Below are 27,670 nucleotides of genomic sequence, written 5' to 3'. Positions count from 1 at the left end.
CTTCGGGGAATGGTGAGAAAGGGGGGAAATACAGCTTCCCCAAGTGGAAAATTCTTGATATTCTCACAAGCAGTGTGGACAACCAAAGCAGTAGGCTGAGCCCCCAATCTTGGGGTTTGTTCATATGAAACTTAACCCCACAAAGGGTATGTCAAGCCTACTTAAAATTAGGCCTCAGAGATCTCTTCTGGGCCAAAATGGCAGCTTAGCAATGTGTGCATTTTAATTTGTCCTCCAGAACAACTACTAAATAACCAGAAACAGGACAGAACAGTTCCTAGGGCCACGTCAGTGACCAGACACACAGTGTAACCCAGTCAGGACCAGCTGGACCAGCTGCGAGCGCACCCCCACCCCCCAGAACTGTGAGTTCCCCAAGCCACGGCGGCTGGCGCCCTTCCCCCATAGGCTGCTTCACAGAGGGGAAAGGAAAGAGACTTTACCAGCAACAGGGGCTGAGCCCAACCAAACGCCAATTGTGGAATTAATTAACAAATTCTGACTACTAAAAGTAGGACCCCAGCTCAGGTGAACCTGGTCAAAGTAGAGGTGCTCATTTTTGCCCCAGTGCCAAGGGGGCAGGGCTGACAGAAAAAGAAAAAAAAAAAGGAAACAGATTTTTGTGGCTGTGTTTCTACAAAGGGTTGACTGCCTTTGGATATAGCGGCAGGGCTTCTCAGGCTGCAACTGCCCCAGGCATGGGCAGAAACAAGCTCGTTTGATGGCTTGTCTGGAGCCTGTGCCTTGCCCAAGGGAGGGGTGAAGCCCAACTCAGGTGGAATCCCTCCCTCAAGGAATTCAGACACCAGGGCTTGGTAATTTAAAGCCATTAAAACCAGCCTACAAACTCTGTCTCCACCATGCCCCCAGCAGGGTGAGTCTGCCGAAGTTGAAGGTACCACATCATCTTATGGTGGTGGGACCTGCAGGCAGACAAGCACCACATACTGGGAAGGATAAGAAAAAGAGCCCAGAGACTTCACAGGAATGTCTTTCAACCTGATGGGTCTCACCCTCAGTCACCAAGCGACACAGGTGACTCTTTCCTCCTGATAGGAGGTCAGTTTGGTCTGGGAAAATCCAACTGGGGTCTATAATACCTAAGTAGACCCTCCTAAGGGGGTGGGGGGGAAGGCACCATACAATCAGGGCAAGAAACAAGAAAACAAGAACTGAAGAGTTCTGATCTGTAAAACAAAACGTAAACTAGAGGTCCAGAAAAAGCTGAACTGAATGTTCAAAGAACAGATAGACAACAAATTCATCCAGCAAGAAAACCCTAGGTAAAAGAAGTGCAAGCAATCTCCAGAATAAACTAATTAAGGTAATTAAATGCCTAGACGCCAGCAAAAAATAACAAATCACACTAGGAAAATTGAAGATATGGCGTCAAAGGAACAAACCAGCAACTCAAATGAGACACAGGAGCTGAAACAATTAATTCAGAATATGTGGACAGACATGGAAAACCTCATCACAAACCAAATCAATAAATTGAGGAAGGATATAAAGAAGGCAAGGAGTGAACAAAAAGAAGAAATTGGAAGTCTGAAAAACTAAATCACAGAACTTATGGGAATGAGAGGCAAGGTAGAAGAGATGAAAAAAAAAACAATGGAAACCTACAATGGTAGATTTCAAGAGGCAGAACATAGGATTAGTGAACTGGAGGATGGAACATCTAAAATCCGACAGGAAAAAGAAAATATAGGGAAAAAAAATGGAAAAATATGAGCAGGGACTCAGGGAATTTAAAGACAATATGGAGTGCACGAATATACGTGTTCTGGGTGTACCAGAAGGAGAAGAGAAGGGAAAAGGAGGAGAAAAACTAATGGAAGAAATTATCACTGAAAATTACAGATCCAAGAAGTGCAGTGTACCCCAAAGAGAATAGATCCAAATAGACATACTCCTAGGCATTTACTAATCAGAATGTCAGAGGTCAAAGAGAAAGAATCTTGAAAGCAGCAAGAGAAAAGCAATCCATCACATACAAGGGAAGCCCAGTAAGACTATGCATAGATTTCTCAGCAGAAACCATGGAGGCGAGAAGACAGTGGGATGATATATTTAAATTATTAAAAGAGAAAACTGCCAACCAAGAATTCTATATCCAGCAAAATTGTCCTTCAAAAATGAGGGAGAAATTAAAAGATTTTCAGACAAAGAAATCACTGACAGAATTTGTGACCAAGAGACCAGCTCTGCAAGAAATACTAAAGGGAGCACTAGAGACAGATACAAAGGCAGAAGAGAGAGGTGTGGAGAAGATTGTATAAAGGAAGACTATGAGAAAAGGTAAAAAGAAGGAAAATTAGATATGACAACTAAAATCCAAAAGGCAAAATGTTAGAAGAAAGTACTACCCATGCAGTAATAACACTAAATGTTAATGGATTAAACTCCCCAATCAAAAGACATAGACTGACAGAATGGATTAAAAAACAGGACCTATCTGTATGCTGTCTCTACTCAAAGGGCATGAGGGCAAGGACGCAAACGGACATTTGCACACCAATGTTTATAGCAGCATTATTTACAATTACCAAGAGATGGAAACAGCCAAAATGTCCATCAACAGACAGGTGGCTAAACAAACTGTGGCATATACATACGATGAAATATTATGCAACTGTAAGACAGAATAAAGTTATGAAGTATGTAACAACATGGATGTACCTTAAGGACAATATGCTGAGTGAGATTAGCCAAAAACAAAAGGACAAATACTGTATGGTCTCACTGATATGAACTGACATTAGTGAATAAACTTGGAATATTTCATTGGTAACAGAGACCATCAGGATATAGAAATGGGGTAAGATATTGGGTAATTGGAGCTGAAGGGATACAGATTGTGCAATAGGACTGAATATAAAAACTCAGAAATGGATTGCACAATACTACCTAACTATAATACAATTATACACTGAATGAAGCTGAATGTGAGAATGATAGAGGGAGGAGGGCTGGGGGCATAAATGAAATCACAAAGAAAGATAGATGATAAAGATTGAGATGGTATAATCTAGGAATGCCTAGAGTGTATAATATTATTGACTAAATGTACAAAATAAAAAAATGTTTTTGCATGAGGAAGAACAAAGGAATGTCATTACTGCAGGGTCCTGAAAATAGATGTTAATTAACATTTCAAAATTTCTCCTTATGTGTGAGACTAAAGCAAAAAAATGTTTATTTGGTACAAAATTTATATTTTGACCAGTGCATTTCCTAATATAACTTATGTAGATAGTTGGTTGAACAACATAAGTACATGGAACCTTGGGTAGATTTGTTAGTTTGTCCAGAGTGATGCCCTGATGAATCCCAGAATAATTTAATCAGTGAGTGGAAAAGTATTTGCAAAGTCTCCTTCAGGGAATTGTGAGAATCAGGAAAAAATCAGCCTCCCCAAGTTGAATTCTTGATATTCTCACAAGCAGTGTGGACAACCAAAGCTATAGGCTGAGCCACTAGTCTTGGGGTTGGTTCATATGAAACTTAACCCCACAAAGTATATGTCAAGCCTACTTAAAATTAGACCTAAGAGTCACCCCTAAGAGAATCTCTTTTGTTGCTCAGATGTGACCTCTCTTTCTCAGCCAACAGAACAAGTGAACTCACTGCCCTCCCCCTCTCTACGTGGGACATGACTCCCAGGGGTGTGGACCTTCCTGGCAATGTGGGACAGAAATCCTAGAATGAGCTGGGACTCAGCACCAAGGGGTTGAGAAAACCTTCTCAACTAAAAGGGGGAAGAGAGATATGAGACAAAATAAAGTGTCAATGGCTGAGAGATTCCAAACAGGGTTGAGAGGTTATCCTGGAGGTTTTTCTTAAGCATTAAATAGATGCCACCTTTTTAGTTAACGTGTAACAGAGAGGCTGGAAGGAACTACCTGAAAATGTAGAGCTGTGTTCCAGCAGCCATGTTTCTTCAAAATGATTGTATAATGATAACAGCTTTCACAATGTGACTGTGTGATTGTGAAAACCTTGTGTCTGATGCTTCATTTATCTATCTTATGGACAGATGAGTAAAACATATGGATTGAAAATAAATAATAAGGGGAACAAATGTTAAAATATTTAGTAGAATGAAATGCTAGTGATCAATGAAAAAGAGGGGTAAGGGGTATATATGAATTTTTTTCTGTTTTATTTTCTTTTTCTGAATTGATGGAAATGTACTAAGAAATTATGATGAAGAATATACAACTGTGTGATGGAAAAATAAAAGAATATTCAAAAAAAGCGTGGTATTTTGAAATCTATTGTTTGTATAGAACTGTTTCTTCCTTCAAATTTGTTAATATCCAATTCATATTTTTGGCACTCTGCTATTTGGTACATATATATTTCTAATTTATTTTTTAATTATTATGATATATTATTATTATTGTTATTTTGCATGGGCAGACACTGGGAATCGAACCCAGGTCTCTGGCATAGCAGGCAAGAACTCTGCCTGCTTAACCACCATGGCCCGCCCTATATATTTCTAATTTTATCCTCTATTGAATTGACCCTTTTATTAGTATATACTGCCTTAATTGGCTTTCATAACAGTTTTTGATTCCTGTTTGATTTATCTAATATTAAGATAACTATCTCAGCTCTTTTTTAGTTACTGTGTGCATGGTATATATTTTTTTATCCTTTTACTTTCAGTCTCTTTATGTTGTTGAATTTCTTTAACTTTTTTTTAGTAGAATAAATATAACACATATACAAAACAAAGAAAGAAAAAATCAATTATTTTCAGAGCACTCTTCAACAAGTAGGTACAGGACAGACTCCAGAGACTGTCATGGGCTACCATACCATCCTCTCAGATTTTTCCTTCTAGCTGTTCCAGAATATAGGTGGCTAGAAGGAGTAAATATTTTTTTGTCACAATCAACTTTTTTTTCTTTCATGTGAAAAATAGCATATATACAAAAAAGCAATATATTTCAAAGCACAGCACAACAGTTAGTTGTAGAACAGATTTCAGAGTTCATGGGTTACAATTCCACAATTTTAGGTTTTTACTTCTAGCTGCTCTAAGATACTGGCAACTAAAAGAAATATCAATTTAATGATTCAGCAGTCATATTCATTTGTTGAACCCTATCTTCTATGTATAACTCCACCATTACCTTTGATCTTTTTATCCCACTCTTAGGGGTATTTAGGCAATGGCTATTCTAACTTTTTCATGTTGGAAGGTGCTGTCAGTAATATGGGGTAGGAAAATGGGACTAGCTGATGCTCTGGAGAGGTTGGGCCCTCTAGGTTTCAGAACTTAACTCGTCCAGTGACCCATCTGGAGGTTGTAGGTTTCTGGAAAGTTACCCTAGTGCATAGACCTTTGTAGAATCTTATATATTGCTGTAGATGTTCTTTAGGATTGGCTGGAATGATTTTGGTGGGGTTGGGCAAGTTATGGTAGGTAGCAATGTCTAAATGCAGCTTGTATAAGAGTGACCTCCAGAGTAGCCTCTTGACTTTATTTGAACTCTCTCAGCCACTGATACTTTATTAATTTGTGTCTGTGAATTTAAGGTGAGTATCTTGAATATAACATGTATTTAGGTCATAGTTGTGTTTCTTTTTTGGGGGGGGGGGGCGTCATAGATTTTAATCAAATCTTCCAGTTTCTGCATTTGGACTGGAGAGTTTAATCCATTTACATTTTAAGTAACTACTGATAATACAGTTCTTTCTTCTGCTCTTTTGCTATTTTCCATCTTACATGTTTATTGAACCTTAATTTTTTCATTAATACCTGCTTCCATATTTATTTTGTTCTTTACATTGTACCATTTGTAGTCCTTTCTCATCTCTTTCTGTACATATTTTTCATATATTTTGTCTGTGGTTATATGGGGCTTAATTTTAACATCTTAGATCTTTAATAATCATGTTTGATTTGATACCAGCATAAAACTTCAGTAGCATACACACATTGTTACTCTACCCCTCTGTCCCCCTTGTTTTGTACTTGTTACATATTGTATCATAAATTGTACAACCCAGTCTATAGATTTATCATTACTTCTTAGGCATTTGCATTTTAGAACCTGTAAGAAGTAAAAATGGAATAACATACCAAAAGTGCAATACAATAGTACTGCATTTATAATTAGCCATATGGTAAACTTTACTGGACATCTTAATTTCTTTCTGCCATTTTGATCCACTGTCTACTGTCCTTTCAGTGAGAAGAACTCCCTTTAGCATTGTTTTTAGGGCAGTTCTTGTTTTTATGAACTCCCGCAGCTTTCATTTTCCTAGAATATCTTAAGCTCTGCCTCATTTTTTTTTTTTCCCACATGAGCAGGCCCTGGGAATCGAACCCGAGTTTCCTGCATGGCAGGCTAGAATTCTGCCACTGAGCCACCATCGCACACCTTGTGTCTCATTTTTGAAAGACATATTCTTGGTTACCATTTGTTTTCTTTCAATACTTGAAAACATTTTGTCCCATTCCTTTCTTGCTTCCACGATTTCTGATGAGAAATCAGACCTTAATTTTATTGAGACTTCCTGTACACAGCTTATTAGTTTTCTCTTGCAACTTTCAGTACTTCCTTCTTGTCTTTGGCATTCAGCTAATTGACTATGAGTCTGAACATTTAAGTTTATCTTGTTTGGGGTTCATTGAACTTCTTGAATGTGTATATTCATGTCTTTTATTAAATTGGGGAAGTTTTCTGTCATTATTTCTTTGAATATTCCTTCTGCTCCTTTATCTCTTCCTTCTCTTTCTGGGATTCCTTCTGGTGTGCTTAATGGTATTCTACAGGTCTCTTATACTCTGTTTGCTTTTTAAATTATTTTATCTTTCAGCTCCTCAGCTTGAGTCATTTAAATTCCCTTGTCTGTGAGTTCACTGATTCTTCTGTCTACCAGCTCCAATATGTTGTTGAAATCCTCTAAGAAATACGTCATTTCAGTTATTGTGGTCTTCAACTCCAGTATTTCTGTTCAGTTCCGTGTTTTAAATTTCTTTCTCTTTATTGAGGTTTCCATATTATTCATTAATAGTTTTCTTGATATCCTTTAGTTTTTTGTCTTTGTTTTCCTTTATCTCCTTGAGCATATTGAGGATCATTTTAAAAAATCTTTGTCTAATATATCCAAAATCTGACTTTCTTCATCAATAGTTTCTGGATTTTTATCTTGTTCCTTTGGATGGACCATTGCTTCCTGTTCTTTGTCTTGTGATCTTTTGTAGTACACTGTACCATGTTAACTCTTGAGATTTCATCCCTGAGCTGTCTGTTCCTTAATTTTGTATCTACTAGTTATATGACAGAGATTTGAGTTCGAGAAGCTAACAAAACCAAACAAACCAATGCACACAACACTCTTCACAGTCTTTGCATATTGGCTCTTGTTTTAGTTTATTAAAGCTACCAGAATGCAATATATTAGAAATAGAACAGCTGTTTAAAAAGGTAATTTATTAAGTTGCAAGTTTACAGTTCTAAGCTATACACATGTCCAAAGTAAGGCACCAACAAGAGGTTACCTTCATTCAAGATATGCTGATACCATCCGGAACACCTCTGTCAGCTGGGAAAGCACATAGCTGCTACCTACTGGTGTCTCCAGCTTCTGGACATCTCTCAGCTGGGAAGGCACATGGTGACATCTGCTAGCTTTCTCTCTTCAGTTCATAAGGCCTCCCTGGGGGCATTTCCCTTCTCCATCTCCACAGATCTCTAGCTGTGTGGGCTCTGTTGGCACTCTAGCTTTTTCCAAAATGGTTCCCTCTTAAAGGGCTCTAGTAAGCAACCCCACCTTGAATGGGTGGAGACACATTGCCATGGAACCCACTTAATCAAAAATTACCACCTACAGGAATGGTGGGAAAGAAGGAAAATTCAACTTCCTCATTTGGAGAATTCCTGATATCCTTGGAAGCAGTGGGGACAACCGTATCAGTAGGCCAAGCCCTCAATATTGGGGTTTGTTCATGTGAAACTTACCCCTGCAAAGGATAGTCTAAACCTACTTAAAATTAGGCATAAGAGCCACTCCCCAGAGAACCTCTTTTGTTGCTCAGATGTGGCCTATCTCTCTCACCCAAAATGGCAAGCAGGCTCATTGCCTTCCCCCTCTCTACATGGGACCTGACTTCCAGGGGTATAAACTTCCCTGGCAGCATGGGACAGAAATCCTAGAATGAGCTGGGACTCAGCATCAAGGCATTGAAAAAACTGCCTTGACTGAAAAGGGGAAGAGACAAAATAAAGTGTCAGTGGCTGAGAGATTTCAAACAGAGTTGAAAGGTTATCCTGGAGGTTATTCTTATGCACTATATAGATATCCACTTTTTAGTTTAAGGTGTATTAAACAAGCTAGAGGGAAGTGCCTAAAACTGTAGAGCTGTGTTCCAGTAGCCATGTTTCTTAAAGATGATTGTATAATGATACAGCTTTCTCAGCGTGACTGTGTGATTGTGAAAACCTTGTGTCTGGTGCTCTTTTTATCCAAGGTATAGACAGATGAGTAAAACGTATGGATTAAAAATAAATAAATAATAGAGGGAACAAATGTTCAAAAATATATATATTAGATGGATACATGTGGGAAAATGTAGCTATTGCAAACTATGGACTGCTGTTAACGGTAATATTGTAATATTTTTTCATTAGCAGTTAATGAATGTACCACACCAATACTATTGATCAGTAGGGGAGGGCGGGAGGGATAAGCAGTATAGGAGGATTTGGGTTTCTGTTTTTTCCTTTCTGGAGTAATGAAAATGTTCCAAAATTGATCATGGGAATGTATGCACAACTATGTGATGATACTGTGAGCCAGTGATTGTATACTTCAGATGGTCTGTATGGTGTGTGAGTGTATCTCAATAAAATTGTGTTTAAAAAAAAGAAGAAAAGTTACCACCCACAATTGGGTGCGTGACATCTCCATGAAAACAATCAAAGAGATCCCATCTACCAGTATTGAATCAGAGTTAAAGAACACGGCTTTTCTAGGATATACAGCAGTTTCTAACCAGCGCAGTTCTGTATTGGCTGATGCTCTCTTTCAGTGTTTAGCCCTTTTAACAAGAATATTAGTCTGATGGTATAATCTAGGAATGCCTCAAGTGTGTAATGATAGTCACTAAATACACAAATTTAAAAAATGTTTTTGCATGAGGAAGAACAAAGGAATGTCATAACTGCAGGGTGCTGAAAATAGATGGTAATTAATATTTTAAAATTTTAGCTTATGTGTGAGACTAAAGCAAAAAATGTTTATTTGGCACAAACTTTATATTTTGACTAGTGCAGTTCCTAATATAACTTATGCAGACAGCTTAATTGAATACCATAAGTACATGGAACCTTGAGTAGGACATGAGATTTTGTGGGTTTGTCCGGAGTGATGCCTCGATAAATCCCAGAGTGATTTGAACAGTGAATAAAAAAGAATTTGCAAAGTCCCCTTTGGGGAATGGTGAGAAAGGGGGAAAATTCAACTTTCCCAAGTTGGATTCTTGATTATTCTCACAAGCAGTGGGGACAACCAAAGCAATAGGCTGAGCCCCCAGTCTTGGGCTTTGTTTGTATGAAACTTAACCCCACAAAGGATAGGTCAAGCCTACCTCAAAATTAGGCCTAAGAGTCACCCTCAAGAGAACCTCTTTTGTTGCTCAGATGTGGTCTCTCTCTCCAGCCAACACAACAAGTAAGCTCACTGCCCTCCCCCTTTCTACGTGGGACATGACTCCCAGGGGTGTGGACCTTCCTAGGCAACGTGGGACAGAAATTCTAGAACGAGCTGAGATTCAGCATCAAGGGATTGAGAAAACTATCTTAACCAAAAGGGGGAAGAGTGAAAAGAGACAAAATAAAGTGTCAGTGGCTGAGAGATTCCAAACAGAGTCAAGAGGTTATCCTGGAGATTATTCTTATATACTAAATAGATATCACCTTGTTAGTCAAGATGTAATGGATAGGCTGGAGGGAACTGCCTGAAAATGTAGAGCTGTGTTCCAGTAGCCATGTCTCTTGAAGATGATTGTATAATGATACAGCTTTCACAATGTGATGTGTGATTGTGAAAATCTTGTGTCTAATGCTCCTTTTGTCTACCTTATCAACAGAAAAGTAAAACATATGGAATAAAAATAAATAATAGGGGGAACATGTTAAATTTAGATTGAAATGGTAGTGATCAATGAAAGGGAGGGGTGAGGGGTGTGGTATGTATAATTTTTTTTCTGTTGTCTTTTTATTTCTTTTTCTGAATTGATGCAAATGTTCTAAGAAATGATCATGATGATGAATATGCAAGTATGTGATGATATTGTGAATTGTTGATTATATATGTAGAACGGAAATACTTCTATATAATGTCTCAACTTTTCAAAATTAAATATGATTTATTCTTTAAAAAAAAAGGAATGTTAGCCTGAGGCAAAAGTGAAGTGCAGGGTCTTCTCCTTTTCTAAACCTTTTCTTGGTCATAAAGAACCAAAATTAAATATTTTTAACTGGGTTTCAGTACTTGCAGTTATTTATTGATTCCCCAGAGATTGTATTTGATGGCTTATTGATTCCCTTCCAACTTTAAGATTCTGTGTTAATGATCCTCAGGAGAAGGCTGGTTTGGGCTTTCTCTACATGGCCGGATAGTTGTACTTCTTAGAGGGCACAAGGGTTGTTTTATAAAGCATCAAATAAATTTAGAAATATATGGAAATTATTTAGGCATATAAGTAAATGGATTTGATTTCTACTTCTTGTCATTATGGACTACAGAGAACCAGATATACCCTTTCAACTAAACTAATAAAAAAATCTAGACAAAGTATATGAAACAGCAGTTATCAGACTTTGTACAACAGGTAGTGCAGGGGATAGTGATTCCTGAGAGAAGTGAAACAAAAGAGATGAGCTCTGTAATGTCTTTAGCTTACTGGCATGATATGTGTGTTGGGAGATGAAAGATTGTAGCTGGCAGTGCCTGACAGCCCTGCTGAGTTGAGGAAACAGAGTTCAGAGTTTGGGGAGGCTAAAGCAACTAAGGTTTGTAGGCAGAATACTCAAAAAGAGAAAGTTCCAGCGATCTGAAGAGTCTAGCTAAATGCTGGTCTATATATGCATGAGATGAAACTACCAGAGGCTAAGGAAAGAACCCCAAGAAAACAGGAGTGAGAAGATGCTCCACTGCTAAGACGGTGCTAAGATTAGTTCATGTTGCAACCAGCCAGAGTGGAAAGACATTCTAAATCATGAGGCATTAATAGAGTCCGTGGAGAGTATTGTCTCAGAAGAATAAAGGTTGCTCTAGACCCACCAGAACAATGCTTAAAAACAAGCCTCAAAGCTTGAAACTGAAACAAGTAACTTCACCAGCTAGGGAAAGGCCATGAGAAAAAGACTCATAGCAAATATGAGAGGCGGGGCACAAAAGGAATTGAGGTGGAACCTACGTAGCAGACTGTAAACTGTACTGAAGCCATAGCTAGCCCAGGCAGACTAATTACCTATTTTGTAAAACTCATCCTGAAAGGAAAGTTATGTCTTTCAGCTATTCAGCATCGCAGTAGCCTTGTATGTAGAGAAAGTATTCTAATTTGATCAGTAGTAAGAAGTAAGACTTTTTTTTTTTACATGGGCAGGCGCTGGGAAACGAGCCCGGGTCCTCGGCATAGCAGGCAAGCATTCTTGCCTGCTGAGCCACCGTGGCCCAAGAAGTAAGACTTTTTAAGGGATGTTACAAGGTCATATGACTTTTTTTTTTTTGCAAAATCAGAATCTGGAACCAAAGTACATTACTCTTTGGCATTCTAACTTTCAGAACACAGGTCTTTGATGGAAATGAGAAATCGGTAGTGGTCATAGTTTAATAATTCTGTTTCCGATTAAAACGGAGTAAAGCTTAGTAAAATGATGGAACAGCCAGCAAAACATTAAGTACAACTAATACATGGTATAAGTTTTCCTTAGGGAATAAAACCTAATTGCAGAAGGAATGAAAAACAGGGAAAATGAGATGAATTAGTCAAGTAAATATGATGGGCTTACCATATGCTCTGCACTGTTGCATGCAGAATAAAATGATCAGAATGGAGGTTGTAGTTTTTCTGATGTGATTCATTGGCATTCGCATCTATAGTTTACGTCTCTGAAGTGTTTTAATAGAACTGGCCCTGATAAACTAGAGATTTATGCAAAACAATTAGAGAGTAAGAATTACATTTGTTATTTTATGACTCCATAAAAATAGTTGTTGCTTGCCTATCTTTCTCTAAACCTTTGCTGCTACTTCTAATGCTTTGTCTAATACTTTGTCATTTAAGAAAAATCCTTTGTGTTCACATTGAGGGATGCAATACGTAGAGCTTTCCTGAAGTCTGCCTTCTTGGTGTCTATAATATTACTAAATCAGATCTTATGACCCATAATGTTTAAGTGCTACAGTTTGATTAGTCTTTTGGGTTTTTTGGTTGACGAGGATAAATTTAACTTAGAAGTCAGAATGGGAGGTTAAGGCAAGAATCTAGAGAGACAAAATTGAAAAGACTACTTTTTTTCTTAAAGTTTTCTTGGTATCTGCTCAGCAGTAGTGTCAAGCCCAGCCTTTTAGATTTTTTTCCCTAAGCAAATTAGAAGGCTTCAATGTGTAAAAAATGGTTAAAAGTCAAGACTTTACAATTAGTGAAATGTTTTACTTTTAATATTTTACTTTCTAAATTAGAAAACAATAGTTTGTCTGCTTTATTGGACAAGAAGGATGATACAGGTAGCAAAAATCATTTATGTCATTGTGGTAACATACAGGAAAAGGACTGAGTCTGGAGCTTGAAAGCATTATAAGCTTTTCTTTTTAAAGAAGCTTTTCTCAGCTTCAGCCTGGCATCTCTTCATATATAATCACAAAGGAGCAGAACACTATAAACAATTCCCCCTATCCTTAGGCAGGACTGCATAGACAAACAGGCGCTCATGGCCAAAGCTGTGAAGGCAACAAGAAGGGTAGCTCCTTAGGTACTAGGAGAAACAGCAAACAGTTGGAAGCAGTTGTGGGCCCCAGGAAGGGTAACAAGTGGACCAACACTGCTAATAGCCCTGAGATGCCTGTATATTGGCAAAAGAATTTGCACAGGGCCTGTCTGCTGTCCCCGGTGTAAATGGAAATTCAGAATTTGCTGGAGCTGTCTTATGTGCAGAAAGGGTTCTCACCATAGCAGGGGAAGGACCCTTCTCTTCACAAAATACAAACAGATACTTTGACCATCACTGCCTCTCTTTCATTTTTAGCCCTCTTCTGTGAGATGGCATGCAGGATTCTTTTTGTTCTCTAGCTCCTCGCTTGTTTTTTTTTTTTTTTTTTTTTGGTATGACTGTGTCTTAACTGAATTATGACAGTTTTCCTCATTTGGACAAGTTATAACCAAAAAACTTAGGAGAGAAACTTAGATCTAAATTCTGTCATACATGTAAGATTACATATCCTCAGCTAATTTGAGGAAACATTTAGGTCACCAGACTCCTTCCTACCTGGATACAGGGGAAATAAAAAGAATCCAGATCATTCCATAGAGCTAATTAAAGAGTTGACTTTGGAGGAGGCCATTTCCCTCTCAGTGGAGAAACTTTGGTAGGAAGCAAAACTAAATTATTGGAAGAGGAGGTTCTTAGAAGACAGAGATGACATATATCCTTATTGCTAGGCCTCTGTTCTTGTTCAGCTGTGTTGATTTTCACCTTTTCATAGTCTTCCTTCTCAAAGTGGAAAAAAAAATCAGCCAACCTTAGGTTCTCTTAGTCCAGCTAAGCTTCAATAATTCCCAAACTCCTTCCTCCTGAAAAGCATGATAATCATGTGTAGCACGGCACAAATTTATATCACCTTTTCTTACATCATGCTAATGCTCCCAGAGGTGATACCTCCCTGATGGGCACCTGGGGTGGGGAGTGGGGGTGTATAGCTCCATGGCTTTTGTGTGCTTGCCTTTCTTTATCTCTGGCTGATTTCTTCTACCTCCCCCTTGAGTCTTTATTGCCTGTGATAATACACGTCTGCTGCTGTGAAAGGTTTGGCTTTACAGCAACTGGGAGGTCATCTGCTTATTCACTTCACCTTTTGGATGGAAGGATTTAGCCTTAGGCTAGTATTGCAGGATGAGTAGAATGTCAGAGGAATCAATCATTTCCCTCTTGCTGACTTTCTCTCACTGAAGAATGTAGTTTGCAGTCTAGAAATCTGTGCTTGCTGGATAGATCCTCCTCCATTCATGTCTGTCCTCATAAGGCTAGAGGCATCATATAACACCATTATTCGCAGGAGCAGAGTTAGACTGGAAACCTACATTCAAAAAATCTAGATGCTGCACTATTCTACTCATATTGTTAATTAGAACATTTGAGCTCCAGTAATATTGGGCTTCATACCAGGTAGAGAATTAATCACAGCCTGAATCCTCTGGGCTTATTAGACATGCTGTTGCTCATTCCTCAGAGCTGCAAGCAGAACAGTATATTTCTTCAGTTTCAGCCTCCCCCCCCCACCACCACCACCTCCACCTCAGAGCTCTGCTTTATGGTAAGTGTGGTTTCCATGCAGCTGCCTAGGCATCCTCATCTATAGGCCCTTTCTCTAGTCAAGAACATGCTCTGGTGTTTTCCTGGCAGGGTTCCCTGCTGCCTACCCACTATGTAGTTACCTACTGTTGGGCAGTAGCTCACTGCTCTGGCATCCTGGTGTGTAAATATTTGTCAAAGGACAGGGGCGTTTTCCCATTCCCCAAAAAGCATTCTGAAAAATGTGCCTGTTTTCTTGGTCATATTTCCAAGCTGTGGATCAGTTAGTCCATTCATTCCTTGCAGTTGACAGACATTAGCCTGGCCTTAGTTGACCACATAAACTATAAGTATGCAGCAACTTCAAACACAATAAATTTCAAACTTTAGTACCTAGGAGTCTTGGACTTTGAACCATAGACAACACAGTCTCTTAGAGGGGACATTGTTTCATTAACAGAAAGAATCACATACTCCTCTATTAAGCATTTTCATTTCTTTCACTAACATTTGATATTGAAGGCATAAATGGAATCAATAGAAATGAGAAAACTAACCATTTAGATTCTGGATAAGAACTTTTTATGTTTTGACTTTATTTTCAGGCCTCATATAATACAGATTTTTATACTACATCCATGTCTGCCTCTATAAAGGTGACACTGCTGAGCTAGTATCAGCTTAGAGGTGGTTTTCTAGTATTATCAATGAGTTTATCCTATGCCATATGTATTGCCACTTAGTTGTACCTGAGGGCAAAACAGTTTGCCTCTGCAAAGTGGCTTTAGGCTAAAAAGACAGTCTTTAGCAGAGTTTTCTATCTTTCTAAAAAGAAACGAGGTGACCCCAAAATAAGAACCGAACTCTCTTGATCTTGGCTTCATTAACACTGGCCTCTAACTGAGGTCAGAATTTTTTTAAATTGCTCGCATAGTCCCTGTAGATTAAAGTAACTTCTAATGTGCCTTATTACACTGCTTACACTCCTTCCTTCCTTTTACCCTTATCATCAGCCTTCCCATTCTTTTACCTTTTTGACCTGATCCTTAGTCTTTTACAAATCTGGTCAACAGCTGCCATTTATACCACAGTTCCCTAACATATATGCCAGCTTTCCTCTTGTCACTATTTACAACCCCTTCAATCCTTCTCCTTTCTAGTCAGAATTCGATACAGGGGCATGAGACTGTTGGGCACCAAAATCTTAATTGAATTGATGAGGAAACAATAACGTATACTATTCAGTCCAGCAAGTACTTCCCCACATATAATGCAACTACTTTGAAAGGCTTGAATATCTACTCTAATATGTGAAATTTCTTCCCACAGATCATCAATTTCTATATGAATATGCTAATGGAGCGAAGTAAAGAGAAGGAATTGCCAAGTGTGCATGCATTTAATACCTTTTTTTTCACGAAGTTAAAAACAGCTGGATATCAGGCAGTGAAACGTTGGACAAAGAAAGTGGATGTATTTTCTGTTGACATTCTTTTGGTGCCCATTCACCTGGGAGTGCACTGGTGTCTGGCTGTAAGTACATCTTTTATTTTTTATACAATTTAAAAGAAATATATTTAATTATAAAATATACAGAGGATAATGTTTAGTAGTTCTTCACTTGAAGATTGAGAGAAAATAAGGCTGGCATGTAGTAGCAGCTCAGATAGAAACTGAATAGTTGATTGAATCTCCTGTCAAGAATGGGAGACACTTAGGCTTTGAAGAAAACTGGAATTTCTTTTTCTGAAAATATTTTGAAAGGAATTATAGGAAGTCTAAGTAGTAGTATAAAGACAAGGCATAGGGGGAAAAAGTGACTATGATTCTTTAACTTGTATTTTCTGCCTAATTATGGTTATACTTGCATATTTGGCAAGTAAATATTTTTATGGCCCCTGAGAGTATGAATACATTAGCTTAATGTATTTGTAAAAGTATAAAAATTATTTCATAATCTGTTTTGAATTACCTTTGAAAATCTCAAGTTAAAGAAACAAAGCTCAGAATCTTTTTATTATCTTTCTGAAACTATATGGATATGATTTCACTCAACTTACATTCTCAAAAGAGCATCTTGTTTGCTCACTGTGCTCCTTCTTTCAGACGTGACCTTGAACACTATGAAAAGATTTCAGGACAGTGATCAGCCCCAACCACAGTTCTGCATAAATAATCTGGCAAACTGTCCCAAGTGCCAGGGAAGGGAAAAGCTGAGAAGTCAGTTTTCTTCATGTTATAAATGCATGGATTTTTTTTCTTATTCCTAGGTTGTGGATTTTAGAAAGAAGAATATTATCTATTATGACTCTATGGGTGGGATAAACAATGAAGCCTGCAGGATCCTCTTGTAAGTAGGGCGTTGAGGACAGAAGAGTTTGGTGTCAGGTGTATTTCGTTTTTTTCCAACTGTAGAACTCAATGGCTTGATACCTACAATGGAGTGATTAATAAAGGAAATCATCATAAGTACGAGTGGGTATTTAAGCCTAAGCAAATAAAATTTAATAACATAATACTATAAAAAATAAGCCCTAATGGGGACAGTTACTATCCTAGTGTACTACCATATAGAGTAGAGAAACTACTTAGAAATCATTTAATCTAACTTAATTTTTCAGATGACGAAATAAAGGTCCACAGAGGTGACTTTGTTTTGCCCAGATCCTTCTAGATTTGCATTGTTATGCAAATAATAATGCCAATCTCTTTATATCCTATCTGTTTCTCTTTGCAAAACACCTCTTCCTTACCACTCTGGTGGCCCAGAGGAGGCAAGTTCCAGAATGGTAGGCAGTTTGCACTTGAAAAGAGTGCTGTATATGAGGTATGTGCTCAAATTATGAATTTATGTTGATTTTCACACAGAAGAATGAAACCCAACCAAAGTGAATGTTGCTGGAACAACATTATTCTCCCATTAGATTGATTTCTAAAGGACCATATAAACCAAGGGGAAAAAAATCAAAATTTGTTCCTTAGGTGGAACAGTAGATAGAAGGAGCCTGAGTATCATAGTCAGAGATCATGTCCCTCTTCGGTCAGAAGAGTGGGCATTGATCATGGGAGTGGTGAGGGGGCAAGCTCAGCTCCAGAGGAAGCTTAGCAATTCCAGGATTCCCTACCCAACATAATATACTATTTTCCTCAGAAGAGCAGATGAAACTCTTCCTAAGGATTGTCAGCCCCATCCTGAGGGATGCAGCCATCATCAGTGTTCCCCATAGCTTATCTTGTTCTCTCCTAATGCCTTTAGGCAGTACCTAAAGCAAGAAAGCATTGACAAGAAAAGGAAAGAGTTTGACACCAGTGGCTGGCAGCTCTTCAGCAAGAAAAGCCAGGTACATTTCATTTTTATGAGATGGAAAGCCTCAGGCTATATGGGGAGGAAAGACTTTACTACTTGATTCCCAGCAGCCTTCTGTCTTAGTCTAGCCTGACCTCTGCTTAATTGTTTGGTTCCTTGAGCTAGTTATATTAAGCCATTTGTTGGATATCTAGTAATAGGTTTCTTACATAGAACTAAATTTTCTTTTATTTTTTATTTTTTATTTTTATTTTTATTTTTTTAAATACCAAAAAACACCAAACGCAAACATTCTTATTTTGATCATTCCGTTCTACATATACAATCAGTACATCACATAGTTGCATATTCATCATCATGATCATTTCTTGGAACATTTGCATCTATTCAGAAAAAGAAATAAAATGAAAACAGAAAAAAATGTAAGCATACCATATCCCTTACCCCTCCCTTTCAATGACCACTAGCATTTCAAACTAAATTTACCTTAACGTTTGTTCTCCCTATTATTTATTTTTATTCCATATGTTCTACTTGTCTGTTGACAAGGTAGATAAAAGGAGCATCAGATACAAGGTTTTCACAATCACACAGTCACATTGTGAAGGTATATCATTATATAATCGTCTTCAAGAAACATGGCTACTGGAACACAGCTCCACATTTTCAGGCAGTTCCCTCCAGCCTCTCCATTACATCTTGACTAACAAGGTGATATGTATTTAATGCGTAAGATTAACCTCCAGGGTAACCTCTCGACTCTGTTTGGAATCTCTCAGCCATTGACACTTTATTTTGTCTCACTTCACTCTTCTCCCTTTTGGTCGAGAAGGTTTTCTCAATCCCTTGATGCTGAGTCTCAGCTCATTCTAGGGTTCTTCTCAATCCCTTGATGCTGAGTGTTCTAGTTTGCTAGCTGCCAGCATGCAACACACCAGAGATGGATTGGCTTTTAATAAAAGGGGATTTATTTTGTTAGTTCTTCAGAGGAAAGGCAGCTAACTTTCACCTGAGGTTCTTTCTTATGTGGGAAGGCTCAGGGTAATCTCTGCTGGCCTTCTTTCCAGGCCTCTGGGTTCCAACAACTTTCCCCGGGGTGATTTCTTTCTGCATCTCCAAAGGCCTGGGCTGAGCTGCAAGTGCTGAGATGAGGTATACCAAGCTGCTTGGGCTGTGCTACATTGTGCTCTCTCATTTAAGCCCCAACCAGTTAAATCAAATGTCATTCATTGCAGCAGGCATGCCTTCTAGCCGGCTGTAGATGTAATTAGCAATAGATGAGGTTCATATACCATAGGCTTATGTCCACAGCAGCAGAACTAGGTGCCATCACCTGGTCAAGTTGACAACTGAATCTAACTACCACACTGAGTTTCAGCTCATTCTAGGATTTCTGTCCCATGTTGCCAGGGAGGGCCACACCCCTGGGCATCATGTCCCACATAGACAGAGGGAGGGTGGTAAGTTTGCTTGTTGTGTTGGCTGGAGAGAGAGGCCACATCTGAGCAACAAAAGAGGTTCTCATGGGGTTGACTCTTAGGCCTAATTTTAAGTAGGCTTGACCTATCCTTTGTGGGGTTAAGTTTCATATGAACAAACCCCAAGACTGGAGGCTCAGCCTATTGCTTTGGTTGTCCACACTGCTTGTGAGAATAATCAAGAATTCAACTTGGGAAAGTTGAATTTTCCCCCTTTCTCACCATTCTCCGAAGGGGACTTTGCAGATACTTTTTTATTCACTGTTCAAATCTCTCTGGGATTTATCGGGGCATCACTCTGGACAAACCCACAAAATCTCATGCCCTACTCAAGGTTCCATGTACTTACGGTGTTCAATTAAGCTGTTTACATAAGTTATATTAGGAACTGCACTAGTCAAAATATAAAGTTTGTACCAAACATTTTTTTGCTTTAGTCTCACACGTAAATTGAAATTTTTAAATATCAATTACCATCTATTTTCAGCACCCTGCAGTAATGACATTTCTTTGTTCTTCCTCATGCAAAAACATTTTTTAAATTTGTACATTTAGTCACTATCATTATACACTCTAGGCATTCCTAGATTATACCATCTCAATCTTTATTGTCTGTCTTTCTTTCTGATTTCATTTGTGCCCCCAGCCAGAACAAAATTTTCTAAGTGCCTAGCTGTTTAGCAAGATTTCCATTCCTAAATTGCTGATTGTTTGGCCCTTAGGGTAGGGACAATTTTTTATACTCTTAAATACCATGGAGGCCTAAGGTATCCTCCTGTGTGGTTAATATGAAGTACCTAGGCTGACTGAGGTGCTGTATTTTTCTCTCTATGCCCCTGTTATAGACAGTGACAGACTGGTGCCATCTGTTCAAACGTCAGGAAAACCTGTAAAATTTATATCCCTTGGTTCTTATTTAGAATCTAATAAGAAGGAAGAACACTTGGAAAATTGTCACCTTTTTATTCTTGTTCATCTTTCAGGAGATTCCACAGCAGATGAATGGGAGTGACTGTGGCATGTTTGCCTGCAAATATGCTGACTGCATTACCAAAGACAGACCAATCAACTTTACACAGGTGAATTGAGCCTTTAGGAGAGAATTCTTTGATCACCTTTTCTCCAGTCTGCCTTATTTATAGATGTTTTTCTTTCTTCTAACTCTGCTTATGAACCTCTGCCCTGACCTTTAGCATCATTAAGCCTGTTAATCACAACACTGGTGGTTACTGCCTGCCATAGCACAAGGAAAAGAAAGATGAGCTAGATCACATCTTGGCTTACAACCATATAACACATACTGTAGTCAAGGAATGCTGCTTAACAGCAGAACCTTCTCTGGTCATCTCCTCCACTTAACTCAAGTCCTATAAGAAACAGAAAACTGGGACCAAAGGAAGTTTTCTTCTGTTCCCCACCCCACTCTCCTTCACTTGATTCAGCTGTTAAGTTGTCTTTTAGTGTGTGATTGGTTATTTCTGTCCACATGATCCTTCAGAGACCAGGGCAGATTGAGACTAGAGCTCATGGCTTATTCTGATATGTTCTTCACTTAGCTCTTTACTTCTCTTTGCATGAGTGTCTTTACCAGATTTTTCCACCATAGCTGTTGTCTGGTCTGGCCTGAGCTGACACTTAAGTTCCCATAACTCTTCCCCTAAAAAATGAGTTTTTGATTTCAGACCTCAGATCTCAAATCCTCTTAAAAGTTCAACATAAAAGACTTGATATTGACACTATTTCTCAAAATTCTTGGAGACATTTGGGTATAGCCTTGGGTACTCCTGGCCATGCCAAGTAAAACTTCTAAGGCTCCAACAGTATTTCAAGGACATGAGTAGAAAAAAGCAATGGGAAGAAAAAAATACATGTAATTAAGAATGAATGATTTGAAAGACCAGAAATGAGACTCTTATAATTTTATTGAAATCCTTCAGGAGAGAAGACATATAGGGAATGGGTCTGTTGATTGTCATTGGGTTTGGAAAAAAGAAATAAAAATTAAGAATGCCTCTTTTTTCCTACAGCAACACATGCCATACTTCCGGAAGCGAATGGTCTGGGAGATCCTCCATCGAAAGCTCTTATGAAGACTGTTTCAGTTAGCAGGCATTGACCTTGTAGGGGACCAGCTCTTTGTCATCTACAGCCAGAGACCTTGGAAACAGCTGCTCCCAGCCTTCTGTTCTTCTAAAGCCCTTGATTCTGGACCAGGCCTTGGCAAGATGCATTCACAAGCACATCTGCCTTTCCTTTTGTATCTCAGATACTATTTTTGCAAAGTAATTTTGGTGCTGTGAAAGGGATGAGGAACATCCCTAAGCTGAAGAGAGAGACTGATTTTTCACTTCTTCAGTTCTGCCATCTTGTTTTCAAAGGGCTCCAACCTCACTCAGTCCCTAATTAGGAGACTGAGAGAAGCTTGGAAAGAATCCTGGTTTCATATAAACTCTGGTTGTTAGGCCTTACTAAGAGGAAGGAAAGGGCATGGGCAAAAGATAGGGATGAAAACCACCAGCATATACACACATACATACATACACACGTGATTTTTAGGATGTGTAGTCAGGAATGTGACTGTAAACCGGGCTTTGGGGCATATGCCCAAGTCTCCTCTAGGACTTTTCCTATTTATATGCCCCTATATGAAATCCATCTGCTTCTATACAAAGCTGTTTTGTCATGTTGCTTCCTCCTATCCTGAAACTCATAGCACATGGGCCCTGGATAGATCCCAGAGTCCCAGAAGTCCTTCCTTTAAAAATAGGGGTTTGCATGTGCTAGCAACACTTGATAGGGGAAAGACCCACCCAGGGAGCAGTTTAGTGGAGCAACAAAGCACCATTTTTCTGCCACCTAGTTCTGACCAAGAAGAAGGACCTCAGTCTTTAGTAGAAAATTGCGGCATTGGATGAATGCAGTTCTAGTTTGGTCTGTGGGTAGCTAATTTAAATATGTTTCTAACCACAGAGAATTTAATATATATATTTCACAGGGTTATGCTTTTTTGTTGTTAAAGGCTAAGTTTGTTCACCATTTTAGCCTGTAGATTTATTTCCAGTTTCCAAATTTAGCTCCAGTACGCATAGCTCCTACATGTAGGCAGTTGTGAAATTCCTAACAGAATATTTCGAGGTCTGAATGAATTTGGGATTAGCAATAGAGGTTACAAAGGGAGATGAGATTTTTCAACCAGAAAATGGGTGGGGTTTGGATTCATCAATTTGAGATTAAAAATATATATTCCTTTTGTTTTAGTCTCTAGCCTCTCCCCTCATCCTCTGAGAGATCCTCAGGCTTAGTTAGTGAAAATGATCCAATGCCAGTGTCATTTTGTACTTAAGTTCCAAAACAGGAACGTTTTATACCTTTTTCTGTATTGTTAATAGGTAGTTTTGTATAAAATCTTTTCTCCTCTTCCCTTGTACCCTGTCCTTTCCAGCATTGTGCGTTCTCCCTGGGCTTATTTGAAAATTTTACTCTGTTTTATACCAAGCTTGTTTAGTACATTTTTCTATGTTTTACCACAGGTTACAATTTGAAAAGAAAGCTATTTTTTTTAAATATTCCATTGTTAACTGAATGTTACTGTTTCCACTCCAGCAACTAGATGTCCTACCTTTTTTTCATAACTGCCTGCCTTCTGAGGGGAAGACCACATATTTTTGTTTTATTTTGTTTATTCTTTTTCTTCTTCTTCTTTTTTTTTTTTTTTTGTGTGTGTGTGTGTTTTCTATAGGAAATAAATAGCTTTGTTAGAAGAGTTGCTGGGACTTTTCACATTCTCATTTAGAAAGCTGTGGCCATGCAGACTAATTGTAGGCCTCCTGGACGTTGTCTGAAACTTGGTACTTACTGTGTTTACGTGACATTTTGAAAGGTAGCAATATGGTGTAGATTTGGACTATGAAAGACCTGAGTTATCAACGATCTCCCACTAGCATCTGGGGTACTCAGAACAAGATACTTCTCTGTATTTATTTGTCAATTTAGATAGTATCTGTTTTACCTTCCTCACAGACTTTTTGTACAGACCAAAGCAGCAAATATTTATTGCCATGTACAACAGAAAATGAAATTATGCAACAAAAGTACTCTGAAAAATATATAAGGAATTGTCGACCCTTTCTGAACTTGGCCCCCCTCTCTCATGAAGGCAGTTTTGCACAAGATAGGACCTGGTGCTCCTGAGATCAGCCCACATGGTAAGAGTGGGCCCAGCAGAGACATAGGTTGTGGCTGAGGGTGGACCAGTGAGAACAACATACCAACATAGAGTGGGCTGTTCTTTCCAGAAGCTAACGAACAAGAGTAGCACTAGTATCTGGAAACTTATTTTCTCTTTCATCTGTATGGGTCTTGATGACCATACAAAAAAGAAGATTTTCCTGCATTCATGTCCAAGGGCATGTTTCTGATATCTTGTTTAACCTATCTTAAACTAAAGAAGCTTATCACTTTCCTGTTCTCATATCTTCCCCTCTCCCCTGTGCTCAGTGCAACTAACATACTATTCACATTCATCCCCTAAAAAGACTACTTTTGAGGGATGGTAAGTACCAGATGTCAGATATAGAGTCTTCAATAGAAACCATAGCTCTAACAATCACCACTGGTCTTTTAGAGAGAAAATCAGTCTTGCCCGTTTGAGAATACATGGTCAAGGCACAGAGGCTGAGTATATACCATTTGTCACCTGGGATCCACTGCTGCTCCCAGGAATCCTGTTAATGGTTGAATTTAAGACTACTTCTCACTCATCAAACCTGGAGACTTAAGGTATATTGACTCCTCCATATGAGATGCTTTATACCTCTCTGTGGTATCAACTCCTCTCTTCTTTAACCACTATAATCATGCTAGTGTTTTCAATCCACTGATCCCAGCAAGGTTACCCCCAAATTTTAGTTTTTCTGGAGTAGACAAACATAACCTGGAAAAGCACTTCCACCAGCCTGTCTCACAGTCCACCATCACTACCTGGTTTTACATGGCCCATAAAAAGCTCTACTGTTTAGACAAGAGGAGAGTTCATTTAAGAGCCCCCACGTTTAATATTTCATCCACTGGTCCTCCTATGCCATCCTCCAGCCCTCAAATTTGTCTTGCCATAGTAAGAGAGATGTTAGACTCATAATAGAGCCTAACAGTGGGGATTTGTCTTCCTTGCTCCACCTAGATGGACCAAAGTGAGGCAAAATATGACGCTCTCACTCTGAGTTCCCATGTCCAAGAGAGAAAAGGATGTGTAAGGCTATCAGGCCCTATTGCTGACTAAAACAAATCATGTGCTGAGCCCCTGATAAATGTGCCCTAATTCCCTGCCCACGATCAATCTACCCACAGCTTCAAATTCATTCTAAAATTTTGGAAGGGATAAGTGAGACTTAGCCCCCCTTCCTTATAGCCTAGGGCCTTATTTCACCTCTGCTGAATCCTAGAATCTATCTACTGTATAGGCCACATAACTACCATTCCCAGCTTTGAAGGTGGAGAGGGACACATAATGAAGGAGCCATGCTGGTCACCCACTAAGATAACTTACACATGCAACCCCTGTGGGGGGGGGAAAAAATAGATTGTAACCTGAAATATAAATCTTGATATGTAGTGTTAGCTGCCTCTCTGGCTTATTAGAGATATGGTTGGATAATTGCAGTTGTGTGAGTAGCTGGACCTCTGGAATGTCATGGAGGGGTATAATACTTCTGGGCATGTAAATCAGTCAAGTTAAAGACACAAAGTTCAAGTTTAAGGCCAAAGTTGACACTGGGTTGGTTTTAGAATTAAGGCCCTGGTCAGAGTCTTCTAATAGGACCAAGATCACAGTTGCAGGTGTTTCTCTATTTTAAGCTAAAGAGTAGCCCCTTAGTCTCCAACTTTGGGAGATTGCCCTTCCATCCTTCATAGTACACAAGTGCTAAGAGAGAGTGCAGGAAAGGCATGCAAGAAAACCAGTCTTCAGACTGCTGGTGGGTTCTGATTCAATTTACTATTTAATTTCTTTCACAGATACCTGCTGAGCACACACATCCAAATCCCAATTTTTTAAAGCTATCTCTGACCATACTATCTTAAAATCTCTAATCTGAACATGTGCAGCCCTTATAATCAGAAAATAATATCATTCCACTTGGTATTTGGATTGTAGTCTGACTTTCACATCAAAAACAAATTGGGACGTGTAGCCACAGGTGAATGATTTGGTGCTTCTTTTAAAACCCAATAGTTGAAGCTGCTTCTCTCTGTCCTGTCAGGGATGAGGTGGGAGTAGCTCTATTAAACATTTATTTAGAAACACAACATTGCAGGGAGAGAAAAAAAAGGATTGCCATGGCATTCTACAGCCTGGTTGGGGCCCCAAATCTTATGCCCTCTTCTTCCCTTAACAAAACACCTTCTTCAGAGAGCAATTTAGTAAATAAAAAATCAAGGGGAAAAAAAAAAAGAAGAGAGACTGGAGCCAGAATGCCTGGATTTGTAGTTCAGCTAGGTGGCAATTTAGCAAATAAAAACACAGGACTGTCTCCCCACCCCACCCCTCCAAAACAGTATAACATGTCCTTCAGGGGGGTCTCAGTTTTCTATCCCAAGGCGCTTATCTGAGTTTTTTTTCTAACCATACAGCTTTCTAATTTTATTTCCAGTTTTACATCGCTTATAGATTGACACTACAGCTTGCCCTTCCTGGCTTGCCCTTTAAATGGATTATTTCATATGCTTCTGTGTCTTGTCTGTGAGCAAGAGCTAAGTTTCCTGAGGGCATCAGATCCATCTCTTACAGGGAGTCCTTTATACAAGTGTTTAGGCATTGGGCTTGGGGCTGGGGGTGGCGGGGATAGCCTGAAGGGTGGAATGAAGAAATGTTTGACCACCCTGTTCTCAAGGACCTGATATTCTAATTTGGGAGACCAAGCAGACAGCAAGCCATGTATCTTATCAAGAAGACGCTCACAGGCACATATTTCAGTTTGAAGCTATATGTGGAAGAGGGGCAGAGGTGGAGATGAATCAGGAATGATGTTACCACTCCTTAACCTACCTATGTGTGACTATCCCTAGTTTTTAGAAGTTGATTTATTTAAAATAAATTCTGTGGATTTTACTGTCTTGCTTTAACTGGAAACTCCCTGGTAAAAGGTTTTGATGATGTTTGTCTCTCTAAGACTGTCTCTCTGTTTGTTCTGTCTCTGTCTGTGTCTATGTCTCCTGATCCAAGCTAGACCTGTGATTGGATCCTCAGTGTGGTCTGGATTCTTGAGTCCACCCCTAAAACCAGGAGTCTGAATACTGTTCATTCATTCATTTCATTCCCCGTACCTGGAATTGAAACCTGGAACGCAAATAACATGCAAATGTGTGGCTCTCTGGCACTTTTAAAAACCAGACCTGTCTGTGGATCCTGCCAGAAAGCCCTCCTGAGGCCATACACACCAGGCAGGACTTTGAACCTGCCCTGATAACTGCATCCCTTGTCTCCTTGCCCCTCTCTCTTACTTTTCTCCTCACAATATAACCTCAAAGAAGTTCTTTCCACTGCTCTACCTGTAAAGCTCACTCAAAGTGATAAAAAATAAGAAAACAATTTCTCAATAATCTCCCACTGTGCTGACAAAACTGTTCTATCAGTGTTGGGTTAGAAGAACTCCTGTAAGTCTCTAAGATGTTCTTGAATTCTAATGTTTTTCTTGGCATAAGTAAGATTTTTCAGCCATTTGAAAATGGTTTGGTGAGGAGGAAAACCTTCAAGCCACCCTCTTTTATTCTGATTGCTGAAAATGGTTAAAAATAACTGGTGATTGCCTGGGTCTGCACTGTCAATTATGAAATGGGTAGGAGGCTGTCCCTAAGGAGTCCTGTCACCAACCTCAAGTCAGCCTGTGTCCCCAACTATTGCCTGGGTGCTTTGTCTGGTCTTGGGCTCTGAAGAAATTGACAATGGAAAGGGAGCATGTGTCTGCCCCTTCAGAATCTCTTTCCAGACCCCCTTCTTTTCTTAAACCCCAGGGAAATTGTTTTACTTCCTTGCCTACCTGTGTCCCAATTCCCGTGAGTATATCACTGACCAACTATCTCTCTTTACAATGGCCTATAAGGCCCTGCACAACTGGCCCACCATCTCTCCAACAGCTTCTCCTACCATTCTCCCCTAGTTCACTCTGTTTCAAGAACATAGTCCCTCGGTTTTGTCTAGTAAACCAAGCATGCTTTCACTTCAGGGCCTTTCAACTCACTGTTTCCTGTGTTTTGCAGAGCTTTTCACCCAGATATTCTGTCTCTCACTTCCTCTAGGTTGTGTTGGAATGTAATCCCCACACCCCTTCTTACACTTCCTAGCTTCCTTA

General features: G+C 39.1%; 1 protein-coding gene across 3 annotated transcripts in view; it reads left to right on the top strand.

Annotated features, from left to right (window-relative positions):
- Window positions 1–26,592, top strand: part of SENP1 (SUMO specific peptidase 1) — a 118,453-nt gene extending 91,861 nt beyond the window's left edge. For all 3 annotated transcript variants that reach the window (XM_077170694.1, XM_077170695.1, XM_077170693.1), the window contains 5 exons: window positions 15,870–16,073; window positions 16,811–16,890; window positions 17,797–17,881; window positions 20,309–20,404; window positions 21,353–26,592. In XM_077170694.1, the coding sequence (XP_077026809.1) occupies window positions 15,870–16,073; window positions 16,811–16,890; window positions 17,797–17,881; window positions 20,309–20,404; window positions 21,353–21,415 (528 nt within the window). In that variant the 3' untranslated portion in view covers window positions 21,416–26,592. The remainder of the gene's footprint in view (window positions 1–15,869; window positions 16,074–16,810; window positions 16,891–17,796; window positions 17,882–20,308; window positions 20,405–21,352) is intronic.
- The last annotated feature ends 1,078 nt before the right edge of the window (window positions 26,593–27,670 follow it).

Source organism: Tamandua tetradactyla, chromosome 7, assembly GCF_023851605.1.
Source record: "Tamandua tetradactyla isolate mTamTet1 chromosome 7, mTamTet1.pri, whole genome shotgun sequence".
Classification (NCBI taxonomy): domain Eukaryota; kingdom Metazoa; phylum Chordata; class Mammalia; order Pilosa; family Myrmecophagidae; genus Tamandua; species Tamandua tetradactyla.
This window is presented reverse-complemented; position numbering and strand designations above follow the sequence as displayed.